This window comes from Harmonia axyridis, chromosome 1 (assembly GCF_914767665.1).
Source record: "Harmonia axyridis chromosome 1, icHarAxyr1.1, whole genome shotgun sequence".
In the NCBI taxonomy this organism is placed as follows: domain Eukaryota; kingdom Metazoa; phylum Arthropoda; class Insecta; order Coleoptera; family Coccinellidae; genus Harmonia; species Harmonia axyridis.
Genome location: NC_059501.1, coordinates 61,131,959 through 61,146,206, shown reverse-complemented (window position 1 = coordinate 61,146,206; position 14,248 = coordinate 61,131,959). Strand labels below are relative to the sequence as shown.

The window sequence follows — 14,248 nt, the reverse complement described above, 5'->3', positions numbered from 1 at the left end:
CATTATTCTTCTACCACACCCCAAAAAAAAAACAAATTGAAAAAAGGATAGTTATTGAAATAGATGTTAAGTAACTTTGATTGATGAGATGGTGCCTACTTGAATTTTGATAAGAGTCCAGAATAATCTACAAAAAAAATCACTTCATTCTGAATAAATTAGATCCAAGTTAATAAATTATCAGAAATTGAATAAATATGGTTTCTTGAGAAACAAAGACTCATTAATAAATATTCAATTTTTTCAACAAAGTTTATAACTAAGTAGATGCCTATTTATCACTCATTTTCGAATAAAAACAACCAACTTTGAATATCAAATCATCAATAAATACAAAAATTCTTATTTTGAAGTATATACATACTTAGTCCGCAATAGTAACTAGAAAGAAAGCAAATTGAAACAGTTCAATATTAATCTTAAAAAAATTATTACAAAACCTCATCATATATATTTGAATTTTATTCCCGAAATCGATTGCAGATACGACAAAACTACGAGAAATCAAAAAATGTAGTACTGAACCAGAGTTTGTTTTTAAATTTTTCTTAACTACCAGTGGTTCACAATAAATAATTCTGGAGGAAAGAAGTGGGCACTCTTCCAGAAAAAAATCACCCTGTAGATTTGCATTCAAAAATAGGATATCACATGATGAAAACTTTAAATATATATGCCAATTCAAGTTAAATATCTTGTGAAGGGAAGGTGCCATGAGAGAAAAACTTGAATTTCATCACCTTTATCTCGAAAACACAGCGTTTGCGGACTCATGTTATAGGTTATAGGACATTTTTCTTGAACACCCTGTAGATATAGTCAATTTAAAACTGATGTTTTCACAAATAAATTTCAATTTGAATGAAACACAATAAATTGTTCAACACAGCCCTGACAATTTTTCGATGCGAATTACTCGGTTCAGTTCTTTGATCGCTACACTATTGAAATTTTGTGACGAGAATGATACAAAAAACCGAAAACAACGGGTTCACCGATGACGAATGCAAAAATTACAGATGGCAAATAAGGGGCGATGACAAGGAAGCGGATAGATAAAGAAAAATAATGAACCTCGGACAAAGTCGAGCTGGTAGTGCAAGAAAAGTACACATCTTGAAAGCGATTATAAACTCATAAACCGTAAAAGGGTCCGATTCTTCACTGACTTGTCGACTTCAAAGGAGAGTAAAATGATTATTATTGGTTCATTTGATGAAGAAATTTTCGTTCTTCGTCTTTGCGAGATTTCAGAAATTTTATATTTTGAAAATCTTGGGGGGGGGGTAATTACACCCAGTACACCCCCATTTCTACGCCATCGAAATCAGTATATAAGTTCTGCAACAACTGGTAAATTCATTTCAAGTGCAAATGTCGAAGAAGCTTTTGTAACAAAAATATTGTGTCAGCAGTGAATTACTGATTTTTACTTAATATGTAAGTACACTAATAATATTAGTTAGCAATTTGCTTTTCTCCATAATACAGTAAAATATATATATAATTTTAAACTAATTCAAAATAGCGTTCTTTTTCATATCTCGTTATTCACTTCAATACTTTCATTGATTTTAAATACAGATTGTTTAGGTGTCATCAATTAAGAATATGAACTTTCGGCAAAATTTTTTTTTTCTTGAAATAAACAATTTTACTTTATTTCCAAAGAGACAAAATTGAACGCAATATTAATAGGTGTTATAAGAAATTTAGTTCACAAAAAAGTTTCTTTTTTCAGTAGAACCACCTCCTCAAAAAATGATATAGGTACACTAAACAAAAATCCTCTTAACTTATTTTATCGTTATTCAATTCAATTTTCATGAAAAACTATTCGAAATAAGGGATATAGTTCTACTGTTTTCCATGTTTTCTTAATGAACCTAGCTTTACGTTGCGAAATTATGATTTTATTTTAATTCAATTCATTTCAAACTGAATATTATTGAAGAAACACATGGTTCATGATGATATAAATGATTGTAAATATCAAATTATTTCCTCTATATCTTTTGAATATTATACTTATAGCAAAAATAATCGATATACATTCTTATTCCAGAACTTGAAGAATCATCATGAATCCTTCAAAACCAAGAAGATTTCCTAAGTGGCAAGTAACTGATGTTTATTACACTGCTGAAGGAGACTGCAAATATTCAAAAGAAAATAATTCGAATAAAACTGTAGAAAATCGAAAAATCGATTCAAATGATATCAAAAATAACAAAGATAAAATTAAAGTTTCAGAAATATCGAAACCAAAGCAAAGTGCTGAAATGATCGAAGAAAAAACATTATCTGGTAGTAAAAAAAAATATTCATCTAGTGCATTTCATACTAATAATATTGCAAAAGAATATGAAGAAGAAAAACGTTGTTTGAAAAAATTAAAAATGAAGAAGGTTGCTGAACAAAAACTTAACACATTGAAAGGAGCTGATGAGCAAGTAAAGAATTCAAAGGTATCTGATAATCCAGAGGACAAAGTTACAGTATGTAATTACCGTGATAAACGACAAAACGAAGAAGAAACACGCTGTTTAGAAAAATTCAAATTGATGAAATTGTTTGATGAAAAACTCGAGAAAATGAAGGGGTGGGAGGATAGTGACAATTTGAGAGAAAGAGTTCTAATAAAAAATACCCTCAAACAAACAAAACGAAATTATGTGATTTCTCTTTCGAGTTTCAGCTTTAAAGAAATGAAGAACAATAAGAACTAATATATTGTTCTTCACATTATAAATCGACAATTATATATCGATGGAATGCAATGATCATTCATTCCTATCAAAATGTATATATGTATATAATATTTATTCACATACTGTGTTTTGAATACTTATTTATTAAATTTCACCTATTATATAAATTTTGTTCTATAAAATTTGAAATAAAAGCCGTGAAATCTTAAAATGTATTTGTTTTTTTTTGGTCATAAATAACGATTATGCACATTTAAAATATATAAAATTTTTTTCGAAGTAGGAAACTTTCGAAATGATATACGACGAATTTGTCGTTTGAGATGATTTTAATAGAAGTTTTAATATCAATTTTATTTTGCACTATTTTTTGTGAGTTCAAATGTTGAAGTTCCATAATATTTAAAATCAAAAATATTAAACTAATTATTTTCATGCGAAAAAAGGAAAAAATAAATAAATTTTTTTTAGTCAAGGGTGATATTTTAACCATTTTTTTTTCAATTTTTATGATAATATAAATCAATAATATAACATGTATATAAGAGAAAGTCAGTGAAATATAATGTTATCTTTACAAAAATTACAAACTAACGATCGGTTTTTGAGCTCTTTTTGAAGGTAGATTATTTATTCGCTCATAACTTATGACTTGGAGTGTCCGAAAATTGGTTTATGTGCCCCCGGTAATGATAACGAACAAATAAACAATGGCTGGTGGGTATTCATTAATCAATTCCTCAATATATTCAACTATGGTATTCTTCTAAAACCGATAAATAAAAATAGAAAACACCAATGTAATAATCACAACAGAAAAATAAATGAAATTAAAACAAAGCTGGACATACTGTTTGTGATATCTAGTGATAATATAAAATTCAAAAGTCAATATATTGCGTTAAAGATACAATATGACACAGGGGCCCCAGCACCTCTAAAATTCTGCTGCCCCTTCCCCTAAAATTTGACATCTTAAGGCTGAAATAATCACAAGATTAGCAGAACTATAATTTCGCTTTACTTTGGCCCCCACAAAAAAATATCCGGCCACCCGGCGCTGTTTTTGAAAGCTGGCGTCGTCAATTAATCCAGAGCCGTCACTAAGGGGTAGGTGGTCGCCTAGGGCGCTAAAATTCAGGCTGTAATTCAGTCAGAAGCAACCGGAAGGAATGCACTACTTAAATATCAAAAACCATTAAAGATTCGGTATTATGTATTATAGGTACGCACAAATATCTCAGATGACGCATAATCGCCTCATATAAGTCATATACGAATCACATACAAAGTTTTCGGGTGTCTAAATTGAGGAATTTTCTGACCTAGAATATGCCGATGAAATGTGTTTGAAATTAGCTTCCATTGGCTATGGAATTAGAATTATAACACATTACATGAATGAAGAAACACTTAAAATGTTATACTAAGCAAATTTTGAGTCAATTTTGAGATATGGAATCAATTTCTGGGGAAGTAGTTCTAGAATCCACTCAGTTTATGTAGATTGTAAATTTAGAAATAAAAATATTTTCACAGTTTACACTTATAGGAGTGTTTAGTTTTTGTTTTTGAAAATACGGATTAATTCAATGTTGGGAGAACAAAAAATTTAGAAATGAAAATATTTTCACAGTTTATACTTATAGGAGTGTTTAGTTTTTGTTTTTAAAAATAAGGATTAATTCAATGTTGGGAGAAAACAGATTTATAATAAAAGAACAGAAGATTTGATATATCCTCATTTTTTTTAGGAAAGTGACATTATATGGCATAAAATTTTGTAATAATTACTTGATAATTCAAAAAATTATTAGAAAAATTCAAAAGATTCATAAAGAATATACAGGGTGTTTCAAATTAAGTCGGCACCATTGCCTCCGTTATTATTGATGCTACGATGTCGGTTAAATGGGCAAACTGGTAGCATTTTAGTGGCCTTCTCGATGTCGAAAACAAAACAAAATATGACAGCCGCGTTGTCATAATATTTCATAAAATTATATTTCTTTCAATTGAACACCCTATATTTTTTCATTAATTGCCATTCGTAATAACATTCTCAACAACAAAGCTCATATCACCTTTCTTCCTAAAGTGGAAAATGAGCGACTTATTTGTAAATATTTATTTCTTTCACTAGTATAAAAAATTTATTTGTTTTGGTGAATAAAACCTCATGATTGTCCAAACACCTATTTTTTGTACTTACAGGAATGACAATATTTTGTTACTGATAGCAATATAAGACAGTGAAAAGCAAAAATTGCGCTGGGATATGAACATTGTGAACTCGTAATCATCATGTCGCACCACTCAATTGACACCACTAAGCTATTTGGTATTGATATACAAAACGATATATTCCATCTTAAAGCCATTCCGCTAGCCGCATTCATTTTGTGAATCAATAGTGTCAATAGAAGGGCATAAATATGTGTTCAACAAGTAGGCGGTGTTTTTGAACATTAACCTGATATTTTATAGCGCTTTATCAAATCCGTTTGTTATAAATGTTTCCTATTAATACAACTATCTTATTTTCACCTTCACGAAAAAAATTCAAATGAGCTTTATTGTTGAGAATGTTATTACGAATCGAAATGCATGAAAAAATATAGGGTGTTCAATTGAAAGAAATATAATTTTATGAAATATTATGACAACGCGGCTGTCATATTTTGATTTTGAAACAAAATCATTCTCTCTCTCGCTTTATTGATATCATAGCTGCTTTCCAGTCAGGTGTGTGTCACCCCTGGGCTCGGCGCAATAGGGCTTCGAGCCCTTGCTATGAGTGGAACGCGCCAAAACTAAACTGTCAAATTCAACGTAAACAAACCAGCCGTCTCGTACTTTATGCGAAGTAACGCTCTTCTTTCTCTCTCACATCTGTCAGGGCTCGAAGCCACGCAAATGCGGGGAAAGGGGAAGGTAACGCGAGGGCTAGACGCCCTGTTTACTGGAACAGTACAAGACGCTCTATTAGTGATGACGTCACACACCGCCATTTTTGGTTCTCCTGTCAGTATTCGAATCCAAACAAACAAATTGTCATTCAAATTAGTACGTTGTCGTTGAGGAAATTGGCTTATTTTGATAAATAAGAATATTTAAGGAACGATTTTACTATTAATTGATAGACAGAAGGCACGAAATTAATGCTAGTAAGTTCGAACTTGAAGTTCAACTAATAAACACGGCTTTATACAAACTCTGGGGAATGATACAGGATTCAAACTTACTGGTATTAACCTCGTTCCTTCTGTCTATCAATTAATACTGAAATCGTTCCTCAAATACTCTTATTTATGAAAATAAGCTAATTCCTTCAACGACACCGTACTAATTTGAATGACAATTTATTTGTTTGGATTCCGAACACTGACAGGAGAACCAAAAATGGCGGTGTGTGACGTCACTCTAATAGAGCGTAGTGCGCTTCGGAGCTGTACCTAGGAGTTCCTGACGTTGGCTGGAAAGCACCTCATGATATCACGTTTTTCCAGCTTATAATTTAATGAAACTCAAATTTTAAATATATCATATCAAATTTATGTTACTAAATACAATCAAATGAAAAAACAACCTAATAAAACTTTGACCTAACCTAAACACAACCTTCTCGGATTTTTAGAAAGTTCTGCCCTGTTGTTGAAGTGCTTCAAGATGAATGCTCATCATCGCCAAACCGTTAAGTCGACTCTCAATCATCGAACTTCTTAGCTAAGTTTTAATTCTTCGCTGGGTGCTGAATGATCTCTCCACAGTGCAAGTAGTTCACGGTAAAGCGATCAAAATTTCCAAAGCTTTTCCCGTCTCAGAAAGAAAGTCCCGTGTTAAGTAAGAAATAATTATAGACCTCCTCCAGTACTCAGATGGGCTCGTGGCTAGTTAGTTGCTCCTGTGAATTTGTCTTTCGACAGTCCAGGGCAGTGCCTCTAATTCTTTTTCTAGTCCGAGATTTCCGGCAGTAGTAAAGGCATCTTTCATTATTTCCTCAGTTACTTTTTCTGCATCATCTCGGTGATTTTTGATAATTTGCAAAATTTTTTTCATTTCTGTGAAGCCCTGAATATATCAAGGGATACGGAGTAGAGAACCTTCGCCACATCAGGCTGTAACAAAGTTGAGTATTTTGCTATTGAAGCAAGGCAAATAAAAAAAAGCATCTTTTGAAGCAGCGGCGTGGAGCTGAAAAGCATTCTTTCGTGTGCATAAAGTTTCTAGAGCCTCCATTATCGTGGGGAAATTTTCTTCGAAAACTCTTATGGTTTTCTGTTTTTCACTCCATATTGTTTCACAGAGTCATGAAATATTAGGTATCAGTTTTTTTCGTAAAACTGATTTTCAAAAGAAGTAATATCTTTGGTGGTTTTCCATTCCACAATAGAATAAAGCATTGGTGTATTTTTGATGGAGGATTGCTTGTTATCCCGTTCCTTCCTAGACATCATGGAACGACCGTCGAATCCAAGGCCAACACACTTTTCTGGATTGAGTTCTTCGGACACTAACTGATCAATTGCCTTTGCGATAGACTTCGCGTCCAAACCTTCTTATTCGACAAAATGGGTTGGGTTTCATAAAGCAAAGTTTATCGGTGAGCTAATAAATCAGCCTGTTTATGCCACTGAAATATTACATTTTTGTTTTCGATACTCTTCTTGATTTTACGATGATTTTAGTTATACTATTAGCACCAAATTTTACTTGTAGCTTGAAATGATCATTCTATATTATAGGTATACAAAAAAATTTCAACTCGATCTGATCTGTAGTTACGTAAATATTGAGTGTTTTTTTCCAATATTATTTTTGAATTTTATATGGTTCATTTTCTATAGTTCTGATATGTGATCAGATTGAAATATTGCATGTAACTCGCAATCGGTATTTCATATCTCAACACCAAAATCAACTTCATTCTTCATTTGTTGTGTGGTCCTTAAATATTGGTAATTTGCTTTTATTATGTTCCAACTTTTTATGATTCTGATTGCACGAGGCTCAAAATTGTCAATTTGCATCCAATTACAAATTTTAATCTGGATGGAAGTTGTAGTTCCGGAATTAATAAAAATTGAAAAAAAATTTGAACGGTCATATTTACGGAAACTGCACAGATTTTGCCCATCAACGAACTGCGGCATTCGAGATCTGAATCTAGCCTGAAAATTTCAAGTTCCTAGTTTTTTTCGTTCGGAAGTTATCTGCCAGTTATAGACCGATTCGAATTTGAGGAAGAATTCGAATTCGTGAGTCGAATCAGTGAACCCTTGGCGACGCCCATGAATGCCTTAACTTAATCCTCCTTTGAACGCTTCATTCAATTGCAAGTAGCCAAATTCGATGGAAATACCAGTGGTTCATTAAATATAATATCAACCCTCCATCAACTCCACATTAATGATAATTCGTGTTGCAAGAAAATTTTTGATCTTAATGGAGAATTATTTTGACACTCCATCGTTAAAAATTTAATGATCTGAGTTTGTGTCATTAAACTGACACATTAAATCCGAATTTCATTGAGAGTAGTCTGCCTTCCTCGTTTAGTGAAATTGTATAACGACAAAAATTGAGGTTTACACATTATGTATCGTAATTCTTCTGACTTCGCGTCAGTGTTTTTTACTTATGTTCAATTCAATAGCAACGCAACTATAAAAGCAATAAGAAGAAAATGTATGATCTCATTCATTTATTTTTTTCAATATCATATTGATGACATCTGGATGTGTGATAGCATGTATGATTTTTTTCAAAATAGCATTTTCTTCTAGTTCGTCTCGATGAGTGATGGTGTTTGAGAATCTTTTTGATTGATTCTCCAAAAATTGCAAGAGATTTTCTTTACTTAAGTTTCCAATTCTTCTGATAAATGAATGTGTATCGAGAAAATGGCATAACTTCAGGTTGTTTTCCACGACATTCTCAAATGGAGGCCGTTTCAAATTTTCTTGAAAAAGCTTTATGCCTTCACTCAAAGGTTGTTTTAAAACATCCTGTAAAAAATAAATTAGTTCTTGTAGGATTTCTGTGTAAATCAAAGGTATTATGCTCGGACTTGGAAATTATATCATTATATCTCATGCATGGAGACCTTCTACTGAGTGTTTATGGGTTAATATGGCTTAGAGACATTTCCATAATCAAAAGTAGCCTCCTTTTCCGTGAGTAGTCTCCTCTTAACCAAATTTATGGTTAAAGACAGTTTTGAAGATTCGTTCATCATAAAGTCAGGATAATGGTCCTTTATGCCAACAAGAAAAAGGAGATAAATATTATCTCTGCAGAATACTATATCAATTTTTCTTCTTTTCGTCAACAAAATTTCAAATTCTACGCAATATAACCTCCGCCTGTTGTGTCAATTACCTTAGTTTACTTTCACTTTATATACAAAATTTCAATTTCTATGAAACATTACCAAATGCAAGCAATGAATCACTAGTTCTCAGAATATCCAACCCTAGGAAATTCAACACTAACGAATAAAAGAAAGCTTTCTCTGAAAGAATATATGTTCATGAAATCGGAGCTACTTTCAAGCTCCATTTGAAAATGACCTTCTAAGTTTCTAATGAAACGGTCTTTACCAAGGCGTGCCTTTTTGGATGAATTATGAAACTATCCCTTACTCTTGATAAACATCAAGATTAAATTGGTGACTTTTGAAGGGATCAGCCTTCTAAGATTTCAATGGTATTGGTCCCTTTTCACTTGATTTCCGCATCGTTTCTTATGGCGGACTCATGTCGTCTTTCTGTCAATGTTGTTTTGAGGTTAAATCGACAATGAATTTCTTCTGACAGAACAAATGGAAATTTTGAAATGATGGTTTGATTGGTTAATTATTTGTATATAGAAAAGAGGATTCGGAAAAGGAGACCACAATCCCAATTCTTAAAAAGAATACCATCAAATGGTACACAGATGGTTACAAAACCACGACGGGAATTAGAGCTGGAGTATTCGGGACTGGTACCAAATGCTCAATATCGCTAGGCCGCTTTCTAAATGTCTTTCAAGCAGAGATACTTGCAATAGAAAGATGTGTAGAAATTAACCTAGCAAAAAACTATCATTCTGATACTCAGGCTGCAATCAAAGCACTGAGCCCTCATATCATTGATTCTAAGATGGTATTGGAGTGCCGAAGAAGCTCAATGAAATAGGCAAGAATAACAAGGAATTAGAGGGAATTAGGAGGCCAACATACTTACTAGAAAAGGAGCACAAACTCTTTCATCGGCCCGGAACCTTTCTGTGGCGTAGACAAATATACCTACAAGAAAGAGTTTAGATCACTCCAAAAAGTTTCTTCGAAACTTTGACTCTACGAGGTCCAAGAAGTATCTGGATCTTATTAAAATATGTTACACCTCCTCACTGGATTGCTCACAGGGCATTGTCGCCTTAGGAAACACTTAATGAAAATGGGTCTAACAAAAAATGACGAGTGCAGATTCTGTGGAGAGGAGGAAGAAACTCTGGATGACGGAATGCCTCGCCATCGCAAAGCCTTCTTTGGCACGAAACTTATAGAAGTGAGGAATTAGCTTTCTTGCCATCCCAGATATTGGAATTCATTAGAACTCTGGAACTGGAAGGTGAGATGTATATAACGTATGGCGAGAAGAGCTCTGATGGGGACACAATAGACCGTTAGGTCGCAGTGATACAGAACCTCCTTAATTAAATCTTATCTAATCTAATCTCCCCAAAAGCAACTTTTTTCAGTAGTGATGAGGCACATTTTCACCTTTTTGGAACAGTGAATAAGCAAAATTTCCTGTACTGGGCTGCATGTAATCCTCTTCAACTCCATGAAAGATAGAGAAAAGGGAAAAGAGACCCATTACGAGCCGAGTTGCCAGAATTATCTTAAACAGACTCTAATCAGTTAATACACCATGTTTTAGATATCTTAAGCGCCACTTACTGAAGAAAAGGAAAGACCAAAAATCTCGTGGTCGAGTAGACAGAATTATCCTAAACAAAATACAATTAGCGGACACACCTGCATTTTTAGAAATCTAAAATGCACAAGACCATAGACACAGCAATATCAGGTTTGGGAAATCTAATATTATTTGGAAACTTCCAAAATGATAAGTGAATATAATAATAATAATAATACCTATATATAACTGAACTAATATTTATAAAAACAATTGAAGATAATACTATATGAGATGATAATAATATATGATAAGTGAACTACAAAAAACTCACATATGAATTTGGATTCAAAATTGATGTGTGCATGTTGCTATCACCATTATTCAGTAGGGAACCAATAAATAATTGTAATAAGCATTCACGTTGCCTTTCTAAATGATCTTGTTGCTGAAAAAAAAAATATTAATATACAGGGTATCTCATTTAAGTGTCCATCCTTAATAACTCAACAACGAATCAGAATTTGTGAAAACACTCAGACAGGTCGATTTTTGATGACAGGGGTACATGATCTGGGCTACAAAGCTTGTTTCTACTAGCAACCTTCTGGAGAGGGTCGCAACCCCATCAGAATTTCGAATAGGGAATGTGGGTAGTTTTGTAGCACAAATGTATGCATGGATTCAAATTTGTATGAACCTGCAGTTTGTGTTCTAAAAAGTGAATATTCACAAAGTTACAGGTTGTTTCTTATGGAATTATGGTATCGATAAAACTAAATGAAACAGAGATGTTTTAACTGATCGTATAATTTCTATTGACTGATTAAACAAAGTGGCGACATGAGTAGTATTATTTTTGATTGGCTGTCGGATTTTTAGCCAAAAAATGGCGGCTGTTTGTTTTTATTCTATGTTTACCTGATTTATTTACATTTCTGAATAATCTAGTTTTAGTTAAAAATTCATCAGATAGACAAAGCTCTTGTGCCTTTATGTTTAATTGAAAATTAATTGAAAGCTTCCTCAAAAAAAAAAAGAGTACCTATAGTAAGAAAATCACTTGTTCGCAACTTGTAAAGAGCGCTTTCTTTAAATAGAAGTAATTTCAATTTTCAGTGAAAGTTTAATTCAGCTGTTTTTTTTTTTTTTTTTTTTTTCTTTCATTGAAGGCATCGACTGCTATGGTCATTAGCCTCTAACCTAACCATCACCGGACATGTACAACATCCATGACCTAGCCAGGATTCAAACCCGGTACCTTCGGCACCACAGTCGACATCTCTGTCCACTGCACTACCGAGGTAGTCGAATTCAGCTGTTTGTCATGTGAATGTATCATTCACTAGACGCCTTCAGTTTATTTTTCATTGTAATTTGTATCCTTTCAACTGGAGTAAATCAACATGGAATCCAAATTTGAACATGTCGCAAATTGCTTCACAGCGGTATTATTCTATTTTCACTCTCAGTTTAGATAATAATTAATATTTTCAAAATAAACTATAATAATTCAATTAATGTTAATAAACATTAGTTTTTTTTTGTATTTTTCATTTTTAATTGAAATAAGATGAATAGGTACTGCATTTTGGGCTATGATTATTGAACATACAGTATATGATTTTCCATAATCAGAAAAAGCTTACCAGTGGTAACCATGTATTTATACTGATAGAAGTATCTAAAGCTTCAACATAGTGCCACCATTTATTTGGTATAATCAGTACATCACCTGGTTTCAAAATGACGAGTTTTCCATCTTGAATACCTAAAACACTAGCTATAGGAATGCATTGACTTTTTTCTAACTTGATCATTACCTTCAAAATCTGATATTTTAGAGGGGCTAAAAAAATTCAACTTAGAATAGATAGTACTTTCTTCATAAGGAATTCTTGTAGCTTTCAAATTTTCATCAGGTTTAAAGAGTAACCATAATTTGCTGAAATAAATGGAAATAAGTATTCAACTGGAATTAAATTATTTTTGTTATTGAACCTATAGCTAGTATATATACTAGCTATAAGTTTTTTGGTATTATCCCAAGATAATCGATATAATTAACATTATTCTGTATATAATACTCATCCACAAAACTGGGGTGCCATAGAAGTTTTTGACAAGGAAAGTTAAATTTTCTTTAATTTAATTTGGCTATTGGCAATGAGGGAATGATAAATTTATGTATATGCACCGAGAGAGAAAAAAGTAAATTTTCTAAAAGATCAGTTCCTTACTTACAAAACAGTATGGTCTATTTTCAGTTAATTTGCAAACTTGGTAAAAAACTCGGATTCCCTTTGAAAATTTTTAGTATTAGGTAAATGTACATAGGCGTACAAATTTGCTTCCGCCTTTGTTTTCCGAAATTCGAGACTTTATTTAAAAAACTGGTTACACATTTAAGATTCAAAGTATTATCCATCGCTGGCCACTACTTTCTCCCATCTTTCAGGCAGTGTACAAATTCTGCGTTGAAAAGACTGGTCATCTTATGAAGCGATACACGAATCGATTCAATTTTTTACTGCTTCATAAGACCGTAGTGATGGTCACCCAGGCTATACTGCTACAGCCATCTATTGCAACTCGATGGAAGTAAAGTTGTACACCTAACAGTAAGTTCTTTCAAATTCATTTCAGTTAATAATTACAACTATTGTCAAAATGTGTTGATCGTCAATATTCATTCATGAAGATGAATGAAATAACAAACTCAGATGTATAAATTACAATATGTTTATCTTTTATCATAAAAAAAATACAAAAAATTTTGGATTAAAGGATTTGTTAAGATTCACCAAACAATATACTCACTGCCCAAAAATTTGAACAACAACATTGCAGCCATAAGTATCAATATGACAAGGAGTATGTGCTCCTTTAGTTCCTATCCAAATAGTTGATTCATCAGCAGTTACATTCTTCAAACCAAGGTCTGAGAAGTTAATTTGCTAGAATTAGAATTCCCATAGATTCAGAAGAAATTTTTAGTGTGAATCAAAACCTCACGTAGTTCTTTAGCTTTCAGCAACCACTGATTTAAATATTTATAATCGAAATATAGCCACCTGTCAGTTTGGGAAAAATTTAAAAGATCTTCCAATGTTCCCTTAATCAATGGTGTATTCTTTTCCCACTGAGGATTCTAGAAATGAGAGGCGATTATGAAATGAATTTAATACAATAATGAATCATTCACTTCAGTTTTAATATTATGTCCATATCGAAATTCCAATTCTTCGTTTCCTAAAACATCATTCCATTTTTGAAGATCCCATTGAATAATATTCCATTTCAAATAATTAGGCAGTATCAGAGGTTCGTCCGTTTGAGATATAATATCGCTTAATTCCATTAGTTTGGATGCTATATTGAATTTTTATTGGTTTGTTAAAAAACAATCAAAACGAATGCCCTTTACAATTCACTGCCTCTGCACAAATCACAACAATCAACATATGAATAACTTTAGGTTAAGTTTTGAACGAAAATATAATGAGACAAAAGAACTATTTGGTGATAGTATATTATTTTTGAAATTTCAATATATTTCGTCTTGGAGCAACCCGATACCATATTTTCCAATAAGAATGACCTTTGCGTGTTAATAAATGTCATATTATA

General features: G+C 32.4%; 1 protein-coding gene across 2 annotated transcripts; it reads right to left on the bottom strand.

Annotated features, from left to right (window-relative positions):
* LOC123671193 (HSPB1-associated protein 1) lies at positions 1 to 14,181 on the bottom strand. 2 transcript variants are annotated; one of them, XM_045604912.1, is made up of 7 exons: positions 13,824 to 14,181; positions 13,629 to 13,769; positions 13,439 to 13,575; positions 12,442 to 12,563; positions 12,268 to 12,389; positions 10,953 to 11,066; positions 1 to 127 (listed from the first exon to the last, which is right to left on the bottom strand). In XM_045604912.1, exons 1-7 carry the CDS (start codon positions 13,977 to 13,979, stop codon positions 11 to 13), a joined length of 909 nt encoding a protein of 302 aa, XP_045460868.1. In that variant the 5' UTR covers positions 13,980 to 14,181; the 3' UTR covers positions 1 to 10. The 2 variants fall into 2 exon arrangements, with proteins under 2 accessions (XP_045460868.1, XP_045460867.1); XM_045604911.1 differs by lacking the exon at positions 1 to 127 and adding an exon at positions 8,401 to 8,719.
* Positions 14,182 to 14,248: the final 67 nt, after the last annotated feature.